The 27,506-nt window shown below is 37.7% G+C and overlaps 1 protein-coding gene across 19 annotated transcripts in view; it reads left to right on the forward strand.

Annotated features, from left to right (window-relative positions):
* LOC108695247 (receptor-type tyrosine-protein phosphatase mu) overlaps positions 1-27,506 on the forward strand; it is a 474,538-nt gene that overhangs the window by 253,999 nt on the left and 193,033 nt on the right. For all 19 annotated transcript variants that reach the window (XM_041567789.1, XM_041567790.1, XM_041567791.1 and 16 more), the window contains exons 8-11: positions 10,248-10,556; positions 14,412-14,521; positions 18,868-19,069; positions 22,221-22,323. In XM_041567789.1, coding sequence (XP_041423723.1) covers positions 10,248-10,556; positions 14,412-14,521; positions 18,868-19,069; positions 22,221-22,323 — 724 coding nt within the window. The remainder of the gene's footprint in view (positions 1-10,247; positions 10,557-14,411; positions 14,522-18,867; positions 19,070-22,220; positions 22,324-27,506) is intronic.

Below are 27,506 nucleotides of genomic sequence, written 5' to 3' on the forward strand. Positions count from 1 at the left end.
CAATTAATTTAAACCCTATCCTTATTGTAACAAATTAGGAAAATGTCTATAACTGTTTGTGTCTGTGTTAAGGAAGGAGACTTGCACATTGATTTATGCAGTGCCCTTAAAAAAGAAGCCTTTTGCAGAGACCAACATCCACACTGGACAGGAGAGAAATATATAACACTCCTTCTATTGCAAAAGTTCTCTAGGCTAGCATAGACAGACCAAACGACTCTATAGTATAAAACTATACCCCCAAAATGAATACTTAAGCAAAGATAGTTTATATCATTTTAAGTGGCATATTAAAGAATCTTACCAAACTGTATATGTATGTATATTTAAGTAAATCTTGCCCTTTTACATCTCTTACCTTGAACCATGATTTCGTGATGGTCTGTGTGCTGTCTCAGAGATCACCTGACCAGAAATACTACAACTCTAACTGTAACAGGAAGAAGTGTTGGAACAAAAGACATAACTCTGTCTGTTAATTGGCTCATGTGACCTAACAAGGATAGTTTGTTTGGTTTGTTTGTGTGCACAATGAATCGTACGATCCCAGGGGGAGGCCCTTATTTTTAAAAAATTTCTGTTTATGATTGCCCAATGGCACATACTACTAGAAAAGTATATTATTATGAAAATGGTTTATTTACATGAAGCAGGGTTTTACATACGAGCTGTTTTATGCAATATCTTTTAATAGAGAGCTACATTGTTTGGGGGGTATAGTTGTCCTTTAAAGAAAAAATGTATATGTAATCATAGCTTATGTAGTTTTGTACATCCTCAAGTACTGACTGATACTGAGGATGCTAAAAGTTGTAGTTCCACAATATCTGAAGACCCCCAGCTTTCTCAACTCTAACACAATTAAATGGAAAATAGCACATAGTAAGGTACATTGTGCAGGGTTGTGCTGATTGCATGAATGAATGAATATCTCAGCACCTTCCACATTCCCACTAGATTCTTATCTGTTGGCAGTGATAGAGTTTACAAGGTGAGCCTTTTATATTGCTTTATTATGACCCTTTCCTGAAAACAATATCCTGTTGGCAAAATGTTTGTTGTAATTACACACTCATTTGAAGAAAAGTTTCAAAGAAGATGAAAACCTTTCCTCGGTTGTAATTGACTTATTACACTCATAATCCAGCACAGATAATCCTCTTGAAACATCAGTATAGTTTTCGGTTTGTTTATTAAGTGAATTTATCAGTTTTCACAAGACTTCACAAGTATTTTTCCCCGCATAGAGCAGGTTTTGCATTGAAAAATAAATTGTGCTATTAAGCAGAAATGATTACCAAATGTTGAGCTGTTATCCAAACCTAGTCATTCCTGAGCCAATGAATGTTAAAAATAAAGATTAGAATGTATGAAGGGGTTTCACAGAAATAATGCATGATATAAGATTTCAACTGGTTCTTTTCTTTTTTTTCTCCTGTTTTTTCAGAATGTTTCAGTATCTCCTACTGTCTATTGTATGTCTGCAATTGATGTTCTGCTTGGGGAATTCATTGGTTTTCTTGTTTCTTTGCTTGCTCAGTTGGAGAGATTGTTACCTCCTAAATGGGAAGGAGGGTGACTGTTTTGGGGAGGCTACCAATAGAAAGCAAAGAAAGCCCATTGTAGCCACGTGTCTGTATATAATCGTTATAATCCCAGGGATGTTGACAAGGTGAGATTTCAATCTTGCTACTGTAGTCGTTACACTAAGGATGCCCAGCAAGGCTCTCTCAGTCTAACTTGCTCAACATCTCTTCATCAACACTCAGCTCCAATGCTTGGGGCAAGGAGGCAAGCCCTGTGACTTCAATGATGTTGCAGGAAGGTTCACTTGGATTGACTGCACTGCAAAGCTTTGGGGTGCAGCAAATCAACCATATGAAACAGTGGATATTAATCAAATTTCTTTCCTCTGCAACAAAGTAGTGCCATTAAAGAAGTGTGCTCATTTTGTTCACACTTGTAAGTAAAGACGAAGCCTTGCGTGGAATAGTTTTGTGCCCTGTTAACATAGTCAAAGTTTGAAGAGAATTCATGCTTTGCATATCTTCAGATGGCTTCAGATAGTACCTGGATTGTCATTTGAAGAAACTGTTTCTAGCAGATGGGTAGAATGAAAATATGTCTACACTCCTCCGCTTTCTATTTATCAGTAAGAAACATGCTTTCTCCATGCAAAAAAAGAAGAAAATAACTAGCGCACAAGGTTGTCTATCTTCTGACTTCTGTAGAATTAGCCTGTCAAGAAATGCACAACTAATGTGTAGTTGCAGAGACTACTGCCAACATTTCTCTACTGCAGGCTGATGGCTAAGTAGATTTGAAAATGAAAGGGCTTATTATAAAAAGATTACAGTGCACAGAAGCATGTCATTTTTACCAAGAATCTCATTATTTTGTATATAGGCAGCTTTGTTTCCTTCAGTTCAGTTTTGTACGATTTTGATTGCACAGTGATCAAGTACTCGATGCAGTATTATTGGGCAGTGTATCCAACTTGTTTTTTCATTTCTGTTTCTAGGCTCTAATAAACCCTACCAGAATATTGGGTCATTTGTAGCTGAAAACAGGAACATTTAAAAAGAGTATTTTGCTGGAATTTCCATTGGCCTCATCCACAGTAGTATCCGATTCCATTAAAGCTAAAATAACAATCAGGTGATCTGAAGAATAAAATAGATGGACATCTTGAAATTATTTTGAAAGCATTTAAACTGTCTGTGCCAATTAAAAAAAAAAGAAAACTAGTTGTTTCTTGGGTATTAGCATGACATAACCAATGCCTTCCACTGAATCAGCCAGACATTAGGTAGGATTTACTTAAGGACAAGGAAAGCCCCCAAGTTAATACTTTAGCAAGTAATTGCCCACCATAGTTTCTTAGTAAACCAGTATATTTATTTTCTGTAATGCCCCTTTTACTGCTATCCTGTTTCATACTATTATATACCATTTATCTTCCGTTGGTGTCATTCGTTAAAAAAAACACAAAGTGGAATTAAAACCAATATCTTTTAATTTACTAAATACATCATATACAATACAGTATATTCAGTGACTGGCCAGTCTACTAATTTATAAAAACAATTTAAAAGATAAATAGTCAAATAATAAAGATACGCTTAAAAATCATATACACTTCTGTCCATGATTTCCTTACAATTTATATCTTTCCATATAGAGCTACTTTTAAGACTTACAGAGTTAAAAAATGAATGTCTTAATTAATATTGCAAAAAAAACGTCATTTCTTTTTTCAGGTATCAATTTTTAAAGTTCAAAATATCCAATATTAGGTGGAAAACATCAATGTCTGTAGTGCAGGAAATCACACGAGAAGGAGCAGACTGGAGAGGTGTTTCCAAATGCACTTGCTGCAAGAAATAAGTCTGGGATTCTGTAGGTTGGTCTATGAGAGTTCAAGTTCAACCACCTCGCAAATTACCACAATGTTAATTCGTACATCTGCAGCATCCAGAAAATCAAAATATTGTGTGATATACTTCATAAATGTATTTAAGCCTCAATCAGAGGGTGTGTATCCACATAGAGGAGAGTTTACTTTTCGGAGTGGTAAACGTAATGCACTCAGAGTGTTCCCTGACCTCCCAACTCCACACAATACACTTCCGTTTCACCTCGGCAGCTTTCTAAAGATTGTGTTGCATTCCAACTGGCTGCACTTGGGTTCCAACACGGATTATTCTATGTAGCTCAAAACAACTGTTATTGTATTATTTAAGGTCAGAAGATAAAAGTTATTCAGCAAAGTTTACTAGAAAAGGGATATGATTCGGACAAAGTGGAGAAGGCTTTGGGGTGTGCAAGAAAGAGGGACAGAAGGAAGTTGTTGGAAAGTAAGAAGAAAAAAGAAGACGGAAGTGAGATTGTGCCAATAGTTTTAGAACATAGTAAACAGATTGTGAGATTAATACAAAAACATAGGGATTTGTTACAACAGGATGCTGAACTTGGTCCATTTATAAAGGATACTCCAAAAATAGTATATAGTAATCTATATGGATTGACAAAAGAGAACCATAAAGTAAATTAGGAAAATCAACATCAATGATAAAAATATTCCATATATATATATATATACAGATGCATACACTAGCGATGTAGTGCACTCAATCCACTATTTCGGTTTCCCCTAATCCTTTGCGAAAGGTTCGGCCAAAAACCGTACCGATTCCGAATCCGAATTTGCATATGCAAATTAGGGGTTGGTAGGGGAAAGCATTTTTTACTTCCTTGTTTTGTTACAAAAAGTCACATGATTTCCCTCCCCGCCCCTAATTTGTATATGCAAATAAGGATTTGGGTTTGTTTCAGCCGGGCAGAAGGATTCGGCCAAATCTGAATCCTGCTGAAAAAGGCTGAATCCTGGCCAAATACCGAACCAAATCCTGGACTCAGTGCAGTGTTGGACTGGGATGCCTTGGGTCCACCAGAAAGCCATTGCACACAGGCCCACTCTCCAAACTATGTTTCCTTCTTTTGTCATTCACTTTATTCTTTTAATCACTTTTTCTCAAATATTATCATCAGTATCCACCTCGATTTCTTTATTCTTATATAGAAATGGGGCAATTGCTGTTGTAAAGGCATACAAGGCAAAGAGTTGGGTGAGCAAAAGGGCCCACCAACACCTTGGCCCAATGGGAATTTTCCTGGTATCCAAGTGGACCAGTCCGACACTGATTCGGTGCATCCCTAATATACTCATTATACAGCCAATCTTGATTGTATTTAATGGGAGTATGGTGATTGTGTTAGCTGGGATAGAATCAGTGAAAGGTAGAGGAGGGGATGAGTCAAATAGATTAATGAAGATGGAACAACAGTTCATTTTTGAATTTTATACTGTGAGACCCTTTGGGTTAAATGAGCAGCCTAAATGGAACATTCTATTGTGTTTTATATAATTTGACTGTGGTATGAATATCTGTTCTCTTCTGCACCATGGTGTTGTAAGATATGAGTAGTTTTCCTTTAAGACAATTATGACATGAAAATGAGAACCAATAGCAGAAAAGAAAAGTATGATCCAAGCATGAATGGAAGATGCCTGATGAAGCTTTATAGCCTATATACGTCTTAAAAGCAGCTCTATATGAAATGATATAAATCTTAAGGAAATTATGGGCAGAAGTGTATATGATTTTAAGGGTTTTTAAGCCCTGTAGCATCATCTTATATTACAGACTAAACTCATTTTCTGGTTGATAATTTGCGACAACCCCTAAGCTTAGCTTCTCAACAACTGCTCAGAGCCCACTGAGCATGTGAGTGTCACAGACACTTTCCAAGATGGTGACCCCCTGTAACAAGTGTGAAGTCCTGGATCATTGCTGCTATTGAGAAGCTGAAATTTTAGGCATTTTTAGCAACATTCATTTTTAGGGTTTAGTTCTCCTTTAAGGGGCTGTTCGCTTTTGAGTATGACGTAGAGAGGGATATTCTGAGACAATTTGCAATTGGTTTTCATCTTTAATTATTTGTGGTTTTTGAGTTATTTCGTTTTTTTATTCAGCACCTCTCCAGTATAGAATTTCAGCAGTCTGGTTGCTATTATCTGAATTACCCTAGCAACAGTGCATTGATTTGAATAAGAGACTGAAATATGAATAGGAGAGGCCTGAATAAAAATGTGAGTAATGAAAAGTAGCGATAACAATGCTACCCCCATTTGAAAGCTGGAAAAAGGCAAATAATTAAACTATATAACATACTAAGTTACTTAAAGGTGAACTGCCCCTTCTGAAACTTAATTAAAATAAGAGGCTTTTTGGCAAAGAGCCCAGAACACCCAACATATGCCATTAGATACATTTGTAACAATTTAAAATAAGCAAAGATACAATTGTAACTATTTAGTCTCTTGGAGAAACTGAGATTCACAGCTTAAAGAGCAATTCACTGTCATTAGCAAAAGCATTAAAATAAACAAAACACTGCACTAAAATTGTGTTTAAGCTCTGTTCAAACTTCATAACCTGACAATTTTTTTTAAAATGGACATGTAATATGTGGACATGCCCATAAAATGCACACAGCACAACTTTCTATCCCTGTTTCTGTTTTTCAAATATGGTGATGCTTTATAGATTACATTTTTTGCTAAATAAATTCAGGTATGGGATCCGTTATCCAGAAAGATCCAAATTACAGAAAGGCCATCTGCCATAGATTCCATTATAATTAAATAATCCAAATTTTTTAAAAATATTTCCTTTTTCTCTGTAACAATAAAACAGTACCTTGTACTTGATCCAAACTAAGATATAATTAATCCTTATTGGAAGCAGAACCAACCCATTGGGTTTATTCAATGCTTTCATGATTTTCTTTAGACATAAGGTATGAAGATCCAAATTATGGAAAGATCCTTTATCCGGAAAGCTCCCGGGCCCAAGCATTCTGGATAACAGGTCCCATGCCTGTATATTGAAAACATTGTTTTGCACAGCCAATCTATTTACCCAGTTTTTATTTTTACTTTATAACAACTTCGTAAACTTCCCCAGCTGTGCCAAACTACAGGGCATGCTTAAAAAAATGTTATGTGAGAAAATAAATATATACTATTGAGGAGGAGTGGGAAGCAGAGGATAATTTTGCTTTTTTGGCAATAAAAAGAAGATAGGATCTAATTTCCTTTCACAGCTTTAGACTCATTAGTAATTTAGTCATTGCTGGAGAGATGGAGATGTCTCATTCTCTGTCATTAAATTTGTGTTTTGGAACTGAATTAAAGATATTCAGCGCAAAAGCAAAGCAAAATGCAAAATGTTCCTCGTTTGCATATTTATATTCATATGCAGACAGTACACAGAGTAGAAACCTGGCCCCTGCAGCCAGATCTTTTATTTCCAAGCCAGGTTTTGATTATCATTGGCAGCAACCTAAAATTACACCTTAAATGTTTCAGAGATGCTGGAATTGAGTTGGAGGAGGGGAGAACACCATCGTTGCAAGAAGCTAAAAGTGTAAATTTAAAAGATATTAGCAATGAACTGAACCAGCCATGGAGATTGATTCTAGCAGCCAGTTCCCTGCCCTTTTGCAAAGTAGAACAGCAGAGGCAGCAACCGCTAGGATCTCTGATTAAACAGCATTCTAAAAAGCTAGAGGCAAGTAATGGGCTAGCGGCTCCCTCGGGTCAGAACACCAACAGGCTTCACTGCTTTATACCCAGGTTAAGTTGGCAGGCGAAGAGCACTGGCGTATGTCGAAGGTTACAGGCGAAGACAATGGAACTGATAGGTATTACCAGACTAAACTTCAAGCATGACAAATATTGCAGTCTGGAGGGAAACAATCCTGTTCCCTTATCATGAATCTGTGGACCTAGAGTGTCTCAGCTAACCCCATGATTCACGTAAGTGGGGGCCTATCATAAATGGTGATAACTCCGATGTAGACATAGCTAGTTTATCAAGGGAACTGCAAAATAGCTTTGTAGCTTCCAGTAACAAAATGAGAAATATATTCCTCCTCACTATTTGTAAAGAACAGTTTCATGAAAACTTACCTTTCCTCACCTAAACTTAATTGTGAACAGCAACATTATTTACACTGAAGTCGTTCGTCTTGATACACACTCTTTTATTCTTTCAGGTTAATTGTTTGCCAAATTGCAAAACATCAGCCATGCAATTATAGGTCTGGTGGCTACATGTGAGTATGTACAATTGTAGCCCCAAGAGTGATATATTCCTGGGGCTTTGCCTGATGAAGAGTTACTAATTAGCAATAATCGTGCAGCAGACAGTTAGTTGTGTGTCAGGTATTCTGCAGCATCATTAGCCATCCTCTACTGCATTTTAGGTTTAACGTTTTAAATTTTAGCATTGGGGGGGGGGGAATGTATATATATTTTCTTTTTTGTATATATATTTTAAAATGTATATATATATTTAGGAAGGTAAGAGGGTAAAGGTTTTACTAACCTTTAGGTCCTTTGATCCCCTGGGCATAACTCAGTCAGCTAGATTGGGTCCTCAGTTACAGAAGCAAGCTGTTTCCTTTTATCTATGTGAAAAGATTCTGCTGGCAGTTCAGTGACTGGCCAGTAGATGTATATATATTTTATAAAAGGGTAAGGTTTTTCTATACCGCAGGGAATGTGCTAGCCAGCTAGGCTGGGTTCTTTTTCGCAGAGGGCAGGGGGAGTAGTTCCCAAAAGTTATAAAATGGGATGCCCACATGCTTAGCCTCTTCCCAGCTCTGTCTTTGTAGTGCACCCACTCGCTGGAGGAGGTGGTGCTGGGACGGCCTGAGGTGGAGGTAGACCTCAATATAGGAAAACTGTAATAGGTCACTATAGGAGTGATCAGTGTCGGACTGGGAGCCGAGGGGCCCACCAGAAAACCTTAGACCGTGGGCCCACTTGCCAAACTATTATTCCTCCACTCCTCACTCAACCTCTTTATTCTCCTAGTCTTTTACTTCTACACACTATACTCATTTCTTCCATTAATAAGCATCTTAAAGAAATAAAGAATGGCCATGAAATAGGCCAAATGATTAGAAGCAAGAGGGCCCACTGATACCTGGGCCCACCGGGAGTTTTTCTGGTATCCCGGTGGGCCAGTCCGACACTGGGAGTGAAAGACAAGTTCAGTAAAGTTAGTGAGCAGCCAAGGCTCCAACAAGGGGGCAAATTCACTAAAGGACGAAGCGCATAACATTAGCGTTAATTCGCTAGCATATCGCATTTTCGTTAATTCGCCGATTCACTAACGGACGCTGGTGTAAATTCGCTAGTGTTACTTCGCACCCTTACGCCTGGCAAATTTGCGCAACAGACGTAACTACACAAATTCACTAAAGTGCGCATAGAGTAGATAGGGATTGCTTCCAAAAAAGTAAAAAAATGCTGGCGTTTTTTCTTTTTTTATGGGTGATAGGCTGAAAAAGATCGAACATTTTTGTGGGGCTATCCTCCTTCCCCCCTACATTTCCTAGCTCATGGCACCTTAACTATACAGTGGGCACATGTGTAGGGCAAAATAAAAATTTTATTTGCTGTTTTGAAGGTTTCCCAGGCTTGTGTAGTGATGCTACATATACCTCCATTATAACTTCAATTTGGCGCCGTATGCAAATTAAGCATCGCTAGCGTAACTTTGCTTGGTGAATCAACGCCAGCGCAACTTTGCAACCTTACGCTTACCTTGAGCGCAACTTCGGATTTTAGTGCATTTGGAGTGTATCATCTAAACATACCGCTTGAATATGTGATTGACCATGAAGAAATGTACCATCCGTTCAATAAATTGTTCTGCTGTTTAAAAGAACCACTGGCGCCCAAAGTTATTTGTTCAAGAGTGAATACTGTGTGCTTATACCAGGTGGTAATCCCTTCCTCCATACCATAAACGGGGGCCCCACCTGAAGATAAAGACTCTAATTATATTGTGCCTACCGGGAGTTGCTACCTGTTGATAATACACACACACACACACGCGAATTTGCGCCGTTTCGCCGAAAAATTTGCGAATTTCGCACGAAATTCGCGAAACGGCAAAAAATTCACGAAACGGCGCCGGCGTCTCGTTTTTGACGCCGGCGCCCGTTTTTGACGCCGGCGTCCGTTTTTCCGAAAAATTTTTTTGGACGCCAACGAATTTTTGCCGCGAATTTTCGCGGGTGTTTCACGAATTTATTCGCTGGCAGCGAAACGCGCAAATTCGCGCCTGGTGAATAAATTCGCCATCACTAATCTTTATTGCTCCATTCATATATACACAACCGGAGCATTGAATATAATCTCCTTATTGCATATTATACAACTCCCCCAATGAGCCTGGGGGCATCTGTGCTGGAGGGTCTTTGTATTTGTTTTACAATACCCCATGTAAGATGCTCCTCAGAAAGAAAACTGGTTTGTATGACTTCTACAGATGCTTTGACCATTTCCAATTAGCATATGTATCTCTTGTTTAAGGGTAAGTTGGGAGTGTCTAGACCTGGGCCCGTGGTTGCTCAGTTTTCTGACCACCCCTTTTTTTTATATTATGTGTTTATGGTTTCTATTAAATTATACAACCAAAATGTTTTGCTTTATTGCTGTCCCCTAAACAGGATGACCCTAGATGCATATTTTAAGATGTGGAGGCCAGTAATTATAAAGTGGATTAGATATTTTAACTATAAAGTCAGTATTTTTTACTATTATAAAATATATAAAATAACAGTGCCTGGTTTGAATATGTATATTGTATATTTATTTTGTACAGATCCTATGCACGGGCCACGTAAATTGCAAGTCGTGGAAATCAAGTCAAGGCAAATCACTATCCGTTGGGAACCCTTTGGATACAACGTCACTCGCTGTCACCACTATAACCTTACTATTCTCTACAAATACCAAGTTGGGGGTCAGGAGCAACTGAGAGAGGAAGTGAGCTGGGATACAGAAAGTTCACACCCTCAGCATGCAATTACAAACCTCACTCCTTTTACCAATGTCAGTGTCAAGCTTGTTCTCATGAACCCCGAGGGAAGAAAAGAAAGCCAAGATCTTATTGTACAAACTGATGAAGATGGTAAGTGCATAAAGGGAGAAAGAGGTCTTCATAGAAATGCCCTTTACTTTCTGTACTTTCTGAAAATCAAAAGCAAGGAGCAATTATCCTCATATAACCATATCTTTATATGGATCCAGCGGCGTCTAGACGTGAGCAAATTAACAGTTCAGATTCAACTGATTCAAAACATTTAATGTAGATCGATTTAGTTGAACAAAGCTGTGAGTCCACAAATGACAATACAGAATGTATTGAAGCAATTTCAGCGTGATATGTACAAATCCAGTTATTGTTCTTTAACTGGGAGGAATAGAATCCAAGATTCAATAGCAAAACAACTCTAGTTGTATTTGGTTTTTATTCTCCTGTGGTAATTCTACAACTTTTCCCGTTAAAACTATCTGCTAGCCACACAATAAGATATTTTATTACCTTCTGACATTTTGTTGGAAATTTACAAGGGATGTATGCAACCTACGAATTACATCAGACGAGGAATATATTGAAGGAAAAATATAGGCAAATCCAAGTGACCCGAATTTCAGATATTAGTTAAAAAGTTGTTGAAAAAGTTTACAGAAAATATTGTTTTTTTCAGCTTCCTTCTGTGTAGCCCAGAAATAAATGCAGAAGTTGTTTATCAACACTGTGAAAGGTATTTGTGACCAAACCCCTCTTACTGGCTCCATTTTATCCATAACTAACTGACTAGTACACACACAATCCTAGATGAAGCTTCTTCTTTGTTCTATTTTTCTGCCAGAGGTCTTTAAACAAAGCTACCAGAATTTCCCTCCAGAGGTGCTGGGCAAACCCTTCCAAGGCATTTCCCCCTCCCATAATGATGCAGCAGGGCCCCTGCAAATTGGCCCTGCTTGGGTGGGGTTGAACAGCAGCAGGGCCAGCCTCCTATCCATCAACTCTAGGGGGTGTGGAGAAGGGCAACATCACCAGATGCAATGTAGAAATACCAGAGGGGAGGGGTGGAGAGGAGTTGTTGTTCATCTGGGGTGTAACCTAACTACAGCAGGACATCCTACTCTGTGTTTTCTTGGACTCTATCTGCAGCAGGAAGTTTCCCTCCAGCAGCTTGGATCTCCCTACCCCTACTGAGGTGAGGGAGTGGGTTAGTGACTGCACGCAAGTCAGGCACCCTAGAAGAGGCTACACAGCTAGCTGATGAGTATGTGGAAAACCACACTCAGGCTTGCTACCTGACCCAGGCCTTAGGACAGGTCAGCTCCCGTGGTATGGACTGCCCCCAGCCTCCACGGTCAAATCCTATACCTAATCCTACCCCTCTCAGCACCTGTCCATGCAGCTACACCCCGGGCCTGTTTTCATTGTGGATCCTAGCCCATTTACATTTAGCATGAGCTTTGAATCTCCACCCTTCCCAGCAAGGGCCCACATGAAGGCTTCCTACTCCCTGACCTATTGCTGCTATCTCTTCACCAGAACCAGATATCTGCCAGCAGGTTATCCAGACCGTGCAATAGCTTACCGCCAACCCAGTGGTTGCCATGTCCAGCCCGAGAGGAAGTATCAGAGGAATATATTGTCCTGGGGATGGGCTGGGGTTGTAAATCTGTGTCAGGGGAAGCTCTGTGTTTCTTGCCAGCGAGTGTTACTGAGACTTGGGGATCTCACATGCTAATGTAGTGTTCCTGATTTCCCTCTTTTATATCCATTATAAACCCCAGTGTAAACCCATCTAACAAGTGTGGTGCTTCCCTTTTTGTGCTAGTTGCTCCTACGTCACATTGTGTATTCCCATACATTTCAGAGTGCCGTGGTGTCTTAACAGCTGGTTAATAGGAATATACTATATTGTTATGATAGTATGGAGATAGCAATTCTGTGGGAAGCAAGAAGATGTTGTATAGCAGATTGTAGGTCGACAGCAGGGATATTCAACCTCCAGCTGTTGTTTAACTACAACTCTCCGCACCCCACCAACAGCCGAGTAAATTATTCTTTCTGCGCAGAGCTGCTAGTCACATAAAATAATTTTGTGCTTCAGTGCCAGAATCATTTTGCTAACATAGCTTATGCAACACAGAAAAAACTTTATAGAGCAACTGGAAGCTTTGCCATCTCAACAACTAAAGTACCGATTCTAATGAGTTTATGTGAAAGCAGCTACTAGATTTGAAATGTTGAAATAACAGATGCTCTATAAAACACCCAGTGCCTGAGTCTATTAGAAGGACCCTTGAGCTCACGTCTGATATATATATTGACTTTTTAATCATACTGCTATATATATATATATATATATATATATATATATATATATATATATATATATATATATATATATATATATATATATATATATATATATATATATATATATATATATATAGCAGTGTGATTAAAAAAGTGAATAAAGCTCAAAATCCTTATAACAGCTTGTATTTCCTTTGAATCACTGAACTAATATTTAGCTGTATAAGCAGTGTTTCTGAGAACTGCTGCACATCTGTGTTGCATAGAGTTGACCAACATGACCTCTACAAATATTTTGATGTATTAAAGGAATAGTTTGGTGTAAAAATAAAAACTGGGTAAATAAATAGGCTGTGCAAAATAAAACATGTTTCTAATATAGTTAGTTAGCCAAAAATGTAATGTATAAAGGCTGGAGTGAACAGATGTCTAATAAAACAGCCAGAATCCAACTTCCTGCTTTTCAGCTCTATAACTCTGAGTTAGTCAGCGACTTTAAGGGGGGCCACATGGTACATTTCTGTTCAGTGAGTTTGTAATTGATCCTCAGCATTCAGCTCAGATTCAAAAGCAACAGATATGACCCACGTGGCCCCCCCTCAAGTCTCTGATTGGTTACTGCCTGGTAGCCAGGGTAACCAGTCAGTGTAAACCAAGAGAGCTGAAAAGCAGGAAGTAGTGTTCAGACTGACATGTTATAAATCAAATCACTCCAGCCTTTATACATTACATTTTTGCCTAACTAACTATATGAGAAACATTTTTTATTTTGCACAGCCTATCTATTTACCCAGTTTTTGTTTTTACACTGAACAATTCCTTTAAAACTGATCCATGATCCCTGGGATGTGATACATAGGCCCAACACCAAAGTATGAGAAACATCCCCATATGATGATACTTGTGTCACCATGCTTCATGTGTTCATACTGTACTGTGGTTTGAATTCAGTGTTTGGGATCATCTGACAAACTGTCTGCAGCCCCTAGACCCAAAAATAACAATCTTGCTTTCATCAGTCCACAAAATGTTGTACGATTTTTCTTTAGACCAGTCAATGTGCCCTTTGGCAAATTGCTACTTCTTCAATAAGTCTTTCAACAATGGGACTTCTTGCCGATAGCTTGGCTTCACATAGGCATCTTCTAATTGTAACAATACTCACAGGTAATTTTAGATCTTCTTTGACCTTCTAAGGCACATTATAGTTGGTTTTTATATAAGATAAAATAGTAGTATCTTCAGGGGACAAGCTCTTTAGTGCCTTAGGGCTTTTGGCATACAGTAGGTTCTTAAATCTACCAATAAATCTACATAAAAATGCCCAAGAACAGATGTTTTTAGTTGAAATGCTCCTATTACCATGTACAACATGAAGTAGCCACTGTATCTTCATGATGACTTGACTTGGCTACTGCTAACATTTACTACTACAGCCACATACAGTAAGTTCCCATTAATCAAAATGTCATTTACTAGTTCATGCAGATTTAAGTATTTGTTTATAAAGAAAATTTTTAACATTATCAATATGATATTGCACAAGAAGTGGTGGTAATATTCATAGGTGTTGGTTAAAACATTGCTGCACCTAGCATCTCACTTTTATACTTCTGACTAGTGTTCTGCTTTGTCTCCTAGTTCCAGGTGCAGTGCCTCTGGAGTCAATTCAAAGCAGCACTTTTGAAGAGAAGGTCTACTTGCAGTGGAGAGAGCCTGCTCAAACATATGGCATAATTACTTCATATGAGGTAAAAGAATATTCATTCAATCTCTGACCTGTTTTGAGTGAAATATGATTTGTTGTTGATGATTCCTTATTTTTGTCAGACACAAGGGTCAAGGTTTGTACCCATAGTGTACCTTGTGAACCCATGAGTTATGCCTGGGGCTCACCTCTCTTATTTTTCACTGGCTACATTTACATATGTGCACAAATCCTTTTTTGCATTTAAAGGGCAGCTAATGGTTTATGATGCCAACTATCAAATTGTCCACCATAATTATGGCTGGTTGTTCCTATCAAGGTTATTGGAATTGTGGTAGCCGAAAGCAACTGTCACCAGAAAACTCAGTTTCTTATCACTAGCAATAAGAAGTCAATTGATACACATTCCTGATCCTGTGAAATTACTTGGGGAAATAAACACATCGCCAACCACCACCAAAAAAATCGTGCATGTGTCAATTTAAAGAAGAAGAATAACGGGTATGGGGGATTTTAATACTATAGAGGAAGCTGACCCCACATTCCTGCCCCCCCCCCAGTGACCGTGGGGTCTGCTTCCCAGGGCTGTTTTAAGGCCTTGGTGGGCCCTGGGCAAAGAGTCAACTAGTAAACTAGAACATTTTTGATACCGATCCCGCCATCTTCCTCCCTGTGTGCGTCCCCTCCCTCCATCTTCCTCCTTCCCTGTGTCCCCTCCTTCCGTCTTCCTCCCTGCGTGTGTCGCCTCGCTCCCTGTGTGCATGCCCTCCCTCCATCTTCCTCCCTCCCTCCCTGTGTCCCCTCCTTCCGTCTCTGTCCCTCCCTTTGTCCCAACCTTCCGTCTTCTTCCCTGCAAGTGTCACCTCCTTCCGTGTGCGTCCCCTCCCTCCCTCCGTCTCCCTCCCTGTGCCTGGCCCCGCCCCCTCTATTTTTCGGCGCAGTGGGCCCTGGGCAGACGCCCCTTACTTGCATTATTAAAGCGGCCCTGCTGCTTCCTCTATAGTTATGCCACTGGAAATATTTTAGTTCAAAGTTCCTTGCACTTCTGTATACTGGAACTGGAGTGCTAAATGTTAAAGGATGTAAGCACTTAACTACTCAGATTTTGTACTTATTTATTTATTTTTGTAATAGTGCTGGGATTAATGTAGGAGCATATTCCTTACATGAGTCTGTGTTCCTTAAGTCAGTTACCTCAATTTCTACCTGGTTATTATGGGTGTTTCCAATGAGCCCATTGGTTCCCCTGTTTCTGGCATTCCATATTGTTAGTGAAGCATAATGCAATGTTATGTTATATCCCCTTCTAAAGTGATAATGACATATACTATTCATTAAAGTCCATGGACTTTTTTTCTCAGCAAAATATTACACTTATCCCTTTAAAAAAGTAGAGTCTGGTTCTCATGTAAAATCTGTTTACCACAATTTAACATTCTAAGAGGAAGCTAAATAAGGAAAGAGGCCTTTGCAGTTTTAAAGCAAGAAAAGTTAGAGAGAGATTAAATTGAATGTAAATGTAATAGTTGTACTTGAAGACAGGTTTATGAATAAAACAAAAAATTCAATACAAATTTCTCTTTGTTGCCTTCCACAAATGCAACATCTGTGTCAGTTCTTTTCATCGTGCAGCAGTCTTTTGCAGCACCTTTTAAATGGACAAGTGAGGAGGTTTGACTGGAGTGGGTTGTTAAAGGAAAAAAGAAGGAGAAATAACATTATTGTCATTCTCCTTGCTCTCCTCGGTATTTCTAATTGGAAAATCCATTAAAATCACAACAAGCAGGTGCAATTTAAAAAAGTGAGCTAGCATTTATTTTAATGCAAATGCGAGCAAATTATATACTCCTTCTAAAATTCTTTTCTACTCTCACCTGAGTAAATCATATGCAGCCTGGCAATGAATTGAACCTGTTCAGCTGTCATGCAGTAATCATGATGGAGCCCCCTCATCCGATCTATCGAAAAGGGCACTTGTTTCCCTGTTCTACCACACTGTAATTCACAAAATCATTCTTTTTATATGCTTTCTCTGGCAGAACTCATCAATAAGTAAGCTGTCAATCATATATGAATGCTAATGTCTTTGCCCTTAATGAGTGCAATTTGGGAATTAAATGCACTAAGAAATAAACTGTCCTTTGAATAGAATGGGTTGATGGAAATAGACATTGGATGTGTTTTGTACGTATGTGTGTAAAATAGTATAACTATCATCCTTGCCCAGGAAAATTTAAATGTATTATTGACCTTGTCAGTCAGGCTTTTGAGAAACCCTGCCAAAAAGTATTTGCTTTTCTTAAGATAAGAATATTCTAACTGTATCTAGACTACCAAACTGTAGTACTAGAGCTTTTGCTCAGCTCTAGCAACTTTTGGCATCCACTGACATGTGAAGGCTACACTGGAGATTACTAGAAGTTATAGGTTGAGAACATCCCATCTCTATTCTGTTGGCCAAAAATTTACTCACAGGAAATAAAATGCTTTATTTCTAAAAGCTTTATTTTGTTTATTTGAAAAATACATGAAAATTGCTGACAATTGATTTTTTTTTTTTTTTAAGAAATTAAACATTTTGTAAGGCTGTTTTGCTTAGATAGTGTGCAAAAATAGTTATCTGCCAATTCTCTAGCCAATTCTACAAACAAAAACAAAATCCCTAGCAGTTTCTTTTCTTGGAAATTGTTTTAGCTGCCATGTTGGCTGGAATGACTGTCAGATGGGGCTGTTTAAAATGTATTATATTAGTCATTTAAAAACTGTGAGTATATTAAAAAATGGAACGAAGAGCATTTTTATATTATTTTTTAGGGGGGTTGACATTTCCTCCAGCTTAGAACATTACAGCCAAGTGTTGTCGTAGTTTTTCTTTTATATTTGAAATTTCATCAAGAGTATGCTGAGAATTTAACTTGTTTGCAATTAGCATAATTCTTGCGCAATATCCAAAATAATTGGTTACTGATGCGCATTTGGAACACGGATTTCTGAAAAGCAAGGTTCCAATTCCATTTTGCTTTGTCTTGTGAGAGATAAACAAAATGTGATTCCTTAGATGAAAATTATAACCACCATTTATTCAGCATTGATTGTTTCAAAAGTAGTGAAATGATTATCAAATACAATTTCTTGAATGAGCTCCATGTTTTCTTGGTTTGTTTTCAAATGACTGTACAGTAATTCTTTATATCCTCAGCTAGAGCTCATTTTTATTTGCACATCTTCTGCCACTTTCACCAGGAAATATTTCTTTTGGTGCCATATAGGATCCATAGGATACAAATCACCAGAGTGAAAGCTGTGTGCTTACTTTCTTGCCTAAGTTAAAATAGTTACCCATCTGCTCTCTACAAATATCAATCTTTGTAGAGAATTTCAAAGAATTTCTATCACTCACATGTCAAAAAGGACACATATTGTAGATTGTAATGTACATCATGCTAGAGAGTAATTGAATGTGCCATAAAGCCCACAAAACTGTGGTTTTAAGTGTTCTGCACATGCAGCTTCAGCGGCTCTGTCCATCTACAGTATAACTGCTACAACACCTATATTCCCCAATGCAACTGTATTTTACATTCTCCATTATACTGGGATATCTTTGCCACTTCACCAGTTGCAGAGATTTTTTCCCCCACATTCACAGCAAAAAGCTAAGTTATTTTGCGTACAGTAGGTACAGGGAAGTCTAGGACCTCTACATATGACCATTTATTATGTATGCCCCATATCAAACTATCTCAGTAGTTCTTTTAAAAGTGAATTTTTCAGCTCAAACCACAATTGGAAGTCCAAACTTTGTTCAGGGTCCCACACAGTTCATAACAAAAACTAAGAATACAGGAAACATTGGAGTATAAGTTATTAAGCCACAAGATGGAGATGGTCTATTAGAGCCAAGTTTTTTACCTCTAATCTCCCTGTCATTAAACTTCTAAATTGCCCCCCACCACTGCTACAGCCTCACCCAAGGAAGCAGACCCACAATATGAGAGACACTGGTTTAGATTCTGTTGTTGATATATACGCAATTCATGAACTAAAACTGTTCTTTTATCTTAAAAAGAGACTACATTTACTGTATTTGAGCTTAATCTGGTACTTGGTTGATTAGGTCACACCAGAATATTTCTGTAGGCTTTATGTACACTGTATAATGTATGAATGCAAACATCCTGTATCTAAAACATCAATAACTGTTTTGATTGTGTTTCTCTACCACTTCATTGGATTCAGGTTTTAAAGAGTGTAGGGAAATATGATACCTTATCATAACATATCTGCATACAGTGCATACATCAGAAGGATTTACTGGATAAAGATACAATTTCACAGGGCTCTGCAGATGTTTTATCATCACTTGTTGCGTTTTTTTGTTTTTTTCAGATCACCTACAAGGCTGTCAGCTCGTTTGACCCAGACATAGATTTATCCAATCAAAGTGGCCAGGATTTAAAGCGAGGAAATGAAACGCACTACCTTTTCTTTGGCTTGTACCCTGGCACAACATATTCCTTCACAATAAAGGCTAGCACTGCCAAAGGCTTTGGTCCTGCAATTACTAGTCAATTTACAACCAGGATTTCAGGTATTATATTCAGTATGGGGCTGTATTTTGGGGATAATCTTGCAAGTTGTGGATCAATGAAAATAGCAGCACTCTGGTATTGTTGAAAAAGTGAAGAACTTTACTTAAAGTGCCCTAGGGAAGACAAAGACTTGACAGAGTAGCCCAAAACGTTGCCTAAGGCACTTCACTTTTTCAATAATACCAGAGTGCTGCTGTTTTCATTGGTCCATGTAGTTTTGCCCTGGCAGGGGGTACAGCTTTCACCTGGGGCTACAAAGAGCCTATTCCGCTCTTGAAGCACACATGAATTGAATCTTGCAAGTTGTCATTTTATAGAACTAACCTACAGTGACGGGCGAATACATTTCTGCATTTCGCCACCAGTGAATAAATTTGCAAAACTTTCGCCAGCGTCAAAAAATTTTGAATGCACATCGGAAAAGTCGATCACGTCAAAACCACTGCGCGTCAACCCTATTCAGACACCCGTTGACTTTAATGCCGGCGTCAAAATTTACCTGGCCGGTAATTTGAGTTTCACAAATTTTTCTGGAAGCAGATTTTTTTCAGTTTTTATGATGACCCTGCTCTGGAGATTATAACCCTTTTTACATTACATTGGTTGTGTCTTATTATTTTAATGGCCCACTACATTTCCTGAAGAATTATGATCAGTACAGGCTATACCAGTTTGCAGTTGTATTGTATTGCTCAACTGTAATGCCCCTAGAGATTTCATATTATACACCTTGGGTAGGAGTAAAATATTATAGAAGCTGAGGAGAAAATAATTTCTGTTAGAAGACAAAGACAAGAAGAATTTGTGTCCTTTTGACAGACACCAGGAGCTGCATATTTTTGTTTGCCAGTACAGCAGCTGTTGTTTGTGCCTGTGAGCATTTTAACATATTTTTTACAACATGGTGATTTTGGTCTTCTATTATTGTTGTTAAGTAAATGCATAAGAAAGTAATTGTGGCCCAACGAGTTTACAGACGTAATTATGCATACAATATGCAGTATGTTCCATTTCTTTAACGTTTACACCTCAGCCGAAGATCTGTTTGACGTTAAACTGTTTGATCAATAACAGCTTGCAAGCAAAGCACAGAGCTTCAGCCCATAATAAATTAAATATAACAATCCTTGTGAGTTATCTTTAAAGGAAATTTAAACCCTTTAAAAAAAATGAATGCAAAATTGCTCTGAGTGCTCTTCTGTGTGCTTTCACACTTTACCTTAATGAATTTCTCATAGTTTTCAAGATATTAGCAATGTATAAGATTCTAATATTGTGAACCTGAAACTTGCTGTTGATTTCAGCTGACTAAACACAGTTGACAGAAAATTAAGTTAATGAGATGAGGAAATTGATGTTGTTGTGCTTAGAATTGACCAGAGAAACATCAGATGACTCTTCTCTGATCACTAAAATGATTTTCTGAGCAAAGCAGCATCACAAGACTTTCCTTTTCTCACTAACTTAGTTTTCTGCTGACTGTTTCTGATCAGCAGAAATGAACAGCAGGAGGCAGTGTTTCAAATTCTTTATATTTGCAGTATTACAAATGGTAATGTTTATCCTATTATAGCAAATTGCAAATGTTTTTAGAAGAGCAATGGTACTATAATTTGTTTAGAGGGTTTACAATTCATTTAATTAAAATATCATTGGTTCTGCATGTATACAGAATTGATAAGTGCAGACTTAATTTATATAGTTCTATGTAATTGCATATGAGACATTGTATTTTTTTCCTACCGTAACCTTTCCTTATGTCACAACCCCATTCACTATTTGAACTCCCAACCACTTAAAGTCATAGTACACTATATAAAATGTAACTTGCCCTTAAACCATGCCTCGTGGTACATGTTCATGGTGCATTTAGACCATATTTTTGTACAGTTCGTGGAAATATCGTTCAATAATCAATATTATTGAATATTGTTAACTTTCCCACATTCCCAAGCTCTCCTGTTGTGCCATTTGACTCCTAAAGTAATTCCTTTTAGAATATCGAAGGTCATGATTAAAGGGGATCCAGACTCTCGTTATCCAAAAAGCTCTAAATTATAAATCCCAATTTCTACAAATTATTTCCTTTTTCTCTGTAATGATAAAACAATACCTTGGACTTGATCCAAACTAAGATATAATTAATCATCATATTGAGTTTAATTAATGTTTAAATGATTTCTTAGAAGATTTAGGGTATGGATATGCAAATAACAGAAAGATCCATTATCTGGAAAATCCAGGTCCTGAGTATTCTGGATAATAGGTTCCATACCTGTATAGCATTTCTGTAAATATCTCTTATCTATTGGCACAATGATGAATAATGGTACAAGGAAGCTTTCCTTAAAAAAATTCACCTTTATTAGAGCACCCAATAGATCAGGGGTTCCCAAACTTTTTTTATTCGTGAGCCACACTTAAATGTAAAAAAAGAGTTGGAGAGCAACACAAGCATGAAAGTGTCCATGTTGATGCCAAATAAGGGCTGTGATTAGCTATTTGGTAGCGCCTATGTGGACTGGCATCATACAGGAGGCTCTGTTTGGCAGTACACCTGGTTTTTATGCAACCAAACTTGCCTCCAAGCCTGGAATTCAAAAATAAGCACCTGCTTTGAGGCCACTGGGAGCAACATCCAAGGGGTTGGTGAGCAACATGTTGCTCGCAAGCTACTGGTTGGGGATCATTGCCATAGATCCTCTCTGGTTGATGTTGTGTTACAATTGAGTGGTTCACGTGTCCTAACAGCCCTTGCCCAGTACGATGTAGGTAGCCAATCACAGTTCTGCCTTGACACAGAAAAAGATTAACTGTGGTTCCCTGTCAGGTCCACCTTGCTGCATAGGCTGGCATCCTACAGTGCAAAGTACTGATGGTGGCAGACTAAAATGCAGAGCCTGGGAATGTATCCAACAAAGAGTGGAATGCCTGGGTGGTGCTAACAATACTTTGTGGGAATTTTTTTGTATAATAGCACAAAAAGCAGCACCTATTTTTAGAGGTGTATAATGCAGTGGTAACTATTGTGGCTGATCCAGAAACCTCACTTTCATTCTGGCTTTATGAAAGGCTCCTACTATATACCTGTAGGTTTAGCTAATATAAGCTCCAAAATCAATGTGTTTATTCTTATTTGTTTTTCCCCAGCACCTTCCATGCCAGCGTATGAACTTGAAACACCTTTGAATCAGACTGACAGCACAGTGACAGTTTTACTGAAGCCAGCTCAAAGCAGAGGAGCGCCTGTCAGGTACAATGTGCGGAAGGGGATGGGGGATGCAGAAAGAAACTGCTTTAAAGTACTGTCATTGGAAAAAAATGTTTTTTTTTTCAAAACACATCGTTAATAGAACTGCTCCAGGAGAATCCTGCACTGAAATCTGTTTTTCAGAAGAGCAAACAGATTTTTTTATATTTAATTTTGAAATCTGCCATGGGGCTAGACATATTGTCAGTTTCCCAGCTGCCCCCAGTCACGTGACTTGTGCTCTGATAAACTTCAGTCACTCTTTACTGCTGCACTGCAAGTTGGAGTGAGATCAGCCCTCCCCCTCAGCAGCCTAACAACAGAACAATGGGAAGGTAACCAGGTAGCAGCTTCCTTACACAAGATAACAGCTCCTGGTAGATCTAAGAACAACACTCAATAGTAAAATCCAGGTCCCACTGCGACACATTCAGTTACATTGAGTAGGAGAAACAACAGCCTGCCATCCTAAAGTGCTGGCTTTTTCTGAAAGCACATGACCAGGCAATATGACCTGAGATGGCTGACTACACACCAATATTATAAATAAAAAAAATACACTTGCTGGTTCAGGAATTCAATTTTATATTGTAGAGTGAATTATTTGCAGTGTAAAAAGTGTAATTTAGAAATAAAAACTACATCGTAAAAATCAAGACAGAATCCCTTTAAGAAATGAAATTAATTTCTTTAATATGTTTCTGGGGATTACTTTCAACGTGGTAAACAGTGTGTAAAATTGTGTTTTAGCTAATTAAATTAAAGAGCGACAGATAGAAAATCACTTTGAAGATGAGTGTCTGAGTATTGTTTAAAGCATTTGATCCAGAGGCAAGAAGCTTGTCCTTTGAAGGTAAAGAACAAAGTCAGTGCTCAGTTGTGTGGGTGGCTACTGTACTTCTGTAACGAATTTCTTACTGATGCCTTTAGGAGCTTAGGGATAGAACATGGTGCTTTCTGAAGAGCTCTGACCGCAGCATATGCACCTGTTGTTGGGTAAATAGAAACCAGTAAGCTGTCTACAAATCCTGCTGGAAGCAAACCAGTGTAACTGGAGACAACACAGAGCACAGAATTAGGTCAGAAATGTGTCACTCTGTAAAATCACATCATCAATTTATTTGTTAAATATTGACTTCAGAAACGTTATGTTTGATTAATTCTGCAGCAGTTATTCATTGATCTCTTTGTCATGTTTTTTTAAAATGTGTGTGGATTTTGCTGCAGAGCAAAGCAATAAATATGGGAGCGGGTGTGGGATAAATTAAAGTATCTCATCCTGGGATTATACAGTCAGCCTTTACAACTTTGCATAAGGTTAAGAATAAGGTAATGCTTATGTGCACATGTGGAGATTATGGATAATAAACCTGTTTCCCTGTTTCTAATTATCCTACGCAGCTGTAAAATAAGACTGAGATGTTCTCATCCATAAAGAGGGAATCCCCAGTCGATCTTGTAGTAATACTTGCCTGTATGAATCACTGCTGTACATATGTAATGAGGGCCTTGGCAGTATTCCAGGACCAGAATTCTGGAACAGGACACCGCTATATCCTGTTGATGCTAACACAAGGCTTGCTCTTTTCTTGACAATATGGACTATCATGATATATAATCTTTCTCTCTATCTAGACAGATAGAGAGGCTGGTACAGATCATGTTTATTTGTGTGACACAAGCTACCATTCATGTCCTCTGATCAGGAGCATAAAATTACCTCTTTGGGCCTCCACTAGGAAATTAAAATATCTACTACATGCACTTTCCATCCTGTGAGTATAAATCTGCCTCCCTCTCACAGCTATACTTCTGCTTTCCATTTTCTTTACACCACTCACTTTAAAGGCAATTTTCATTTATTTTCACACTGACATAAACAAATGATATACAAATCATTGCAAAGTTTCCAGGCTCATTTGATACAAATCTGATTCAAACCCAATTTACTTTTGTATAGACAAAAATACTACTAAATCCCATTAATAGCACTAAAGGGGTATAGTCATAAAGAATCTTATTTTAAGAAGCGTATCCACAATACCTTTCTTTTCACAACTTGGATCACCATACCATACGTCTGCTAATAAAAACATTTAAATGTTAATTAACCCAATTTGCCATCAATATGGATTACTTATACCTTAATTTGGAATGAAGTTCAAGTGACTGTTCCAGTATTGTAGAAACTGATTATAATGGAGTCTATGGGAGACGGCTTTCCCATAATGCAGAGCTTTCTGTACACAAAAACACGCACACGCAAAAATGCAAAATCTATGCAATATGTATATAGTTACAGCATGTAACTATGTGAATTCCATATGTTGGATCCAGACTTCAGTTAGAAGAAGGAATTAAAGAATGCTGTCATTTAGTATGGATAGTATTAAAGGGGAACTATTACAAAATTAAGAAATAAGAATACCATTTCTGAAAATAATGAGAGTTTATCTTCACTGTTCCTCTCTCAGCATCTTTTTCTCCTCATTCAGTCTTCATTCAGGAGTTGGGTGAAAGATGAATGAGCCAATATACTGTATCTTATAGGGGGCTCATTTTGCCTAGAAGATGTATTAGAGCTCACTCTATTAAAATCACCAGAAATACTGTCTCTCTACATGCAGGATTTGTGCAAAAGGCAGTTATTTTGTTAGATTATATTTGCATTGGAATCATTTATTTGAGTGAACTCTTATACATCTGCCAGGAAAGGGAGCCCCCTATAATATATAATGGATCTAACTGTCAATGAATATCTGACACCCAACTCCTGCAAGAAGACAGAATAAGGAGAAACAGATGCTGAGAGAGGAACAGTGAAGATAAACTTGATTATTTCAGAAATGATGCAGAATATTTAATTGATTGTATTTAAAAAGTTTCTTAATTCAGTATGATGAAGCTTATATTAAATTGTCATTTTTGCGATAGTTCCCACCCTAATGTCACTCAGCCTTTATGTCATAGAAGCAAGGAAGAGCTATATTTTTCATATGTTAAAGTTATATTTGAAACTCTTTTCTTCTCACTCAGGGAGGGGTGAACTCTTGTTGAGGTGAGGGGCTTACTATACTGATTTATATTGTTGTTTGCTCTAACAGTTCAGGATGATTATTGATATATTTTTAGTTAAGATTTTGTTGGGCACTGGTCTCAACATTTGCACAGCTTAGTGGGAGCATTGCTTGCACAAGTAATGTGGTTTTACCCAACTTTGCATCCGACTGTCACAATCACACTATAAGGCCTGGAAAAATATTAGAATTTTAGGTAAAAAAAGTCTTAATTTTTTTTTCCACAAGATTTATGCCTGAAACAATCCAATCTGCAACTAGCAATCTTTGCATAAAGATATAAGCCTGTAGCAAACAAATACTAGTATTAAATGTATGTTTGACTAGTTCCATAAGGGAATACTATTTTTTACATTGAATAAATATTCCTGCATGGTTGTGTGGTTCAGCGCCAGATAATCTGCATTGATAGTAAATTGCGTACATGCATAGTTATATATTTTATATTTTAACCAGTAAGAAATGCATTGCATGTCATTATCTGATAGTGTTCTCTAAACAATCATCGTATTTCCCATTTTTTACATTCATTTTATCATTTGCCATTTAATCATGCATTATTATCTGCTGTTACAAGTTTACTTTGTAATTCAGCAGAGCCTTTGTGTTGTGTACCATTGTTGAGTCATCGGATCAAGATTAAAGTCTATATCATAAAATTACATTTCCTGCAGCTGTAATACCACGTCTTTGTCTGATAAATCTCATATTTCTATATAATCACGAATTCCGGCAGGAAATCAAATGAACGGTGGTTAAAATATCTCTCTTCTGACTCATTTCATTTTTCAGTGTGAGAGAAGAGAAAAAGATATGCAAAAATGATAAAACTTAGCACCTTAATAAAAAGAAAAGGTACGCTGTCTTCTTGGGACTGCTGGAAATCGAAAAGGAATTATATGGAGATTTAGATAAGAGCAATGTGTCCTGCCAAGTTTATAATCTACTCTCCTGAGAAGACTAAGTGACCTGCACAAGATCACAAAGAAATGACACCGGGATTCAACCAGAGCCCAGTGTTTCAGACCATTGTGTTACCAATATAGTCGTCCCTTCTCACCAATATATCTGATTAACGTGAGCTGAGCTTGATATCTCTAAAGCAAGATACTGAATTTTGAGAAGTTGAAATTGGAAATATGATCAACATTGAACACAGTTTTATCTCTGCCACTCATGTCTGTCACCAAGTGCATGTGATAAAACATATGGTCCTCCATAATTACACAGTTGGATAGCTCTGGTCTAGATACATGTTACTCTACTTGCTGCCTAGTTACAATTCTTTTCTGCCAAGTTTGAGATCTTTATTAATTCCCACGTGTCTCTGACATGCAGTGTATTACTTGTATTACACAACTATTTGAGCAGGTTGCAATAATAGTTCTGCCATTTAAAAGGCAGCACTAGTGATGATCAAATTTATTTGCCAGGCATGGATTTGTGGCGAAATTACGCACTTCGCCACATGCAAATTCTATGGCGAAACTGCGGCAAACAAAATTGTCGCAGAGACTAAAAAGTCACCATAAGAAAAAAATGTCCATTGACTTTAATGATTTTGGACAAAAAAAACGGCAAGACAAAATTGTCGCTGAGACAAATAAGTCGTCATAAGAAAAAATGCACATTGACTTAAATGCATTTGGAGTGAGAAAAAATTGTGCGTACAAAAAATGTTGTAGTTTCGAAAAAATAAGCTCATCACTAGTCAGCATGTAAAAATGATTGAAAATAGGCAAAACAAATTAGTTGCAGTACAACTTCTTCACCAGATTTTTGGTCGTTGAATTTGTCTTGCTTTCTTGTATTTTGTTCTGGAGACAAGACCAATACAGAATTCTAATAAAACAGTCACTGGTAGTCCTTTATTTGACATCAGGTAAAGCAGTTCCAGTCATTGTTTAGATTTTGGCTAAAAATTCTTATCTTATTTCTGGATTCACCAAACAATCTAAGCTCTTTCACCTAAGCTCATTTATGGTAGATTATTATGGAACAATCAATTCACATTGATCTATAAAGATCAACAGTAATTAGTAAACAAACACCTGATCTAGAACACGTCCACTGGAATTCCTCTGAAATTTCCACTTCCAGAAAGTAGAT

The sequence above is a fragment of the Xenopus laevis genome, chromosome 6S (genome assembly GCF_017654675.1).
Source record: "Xenopus laevis strain J_2021 chromosome 6S, Xenopus_laevis_v10.1, whole genome shotgun sequence".
Lineage (NCBI taxonomy): Eukaryota > Metazoa > Chordata > Amphibia > Anura > Pipidae > Xenopus > Xenopus laevis.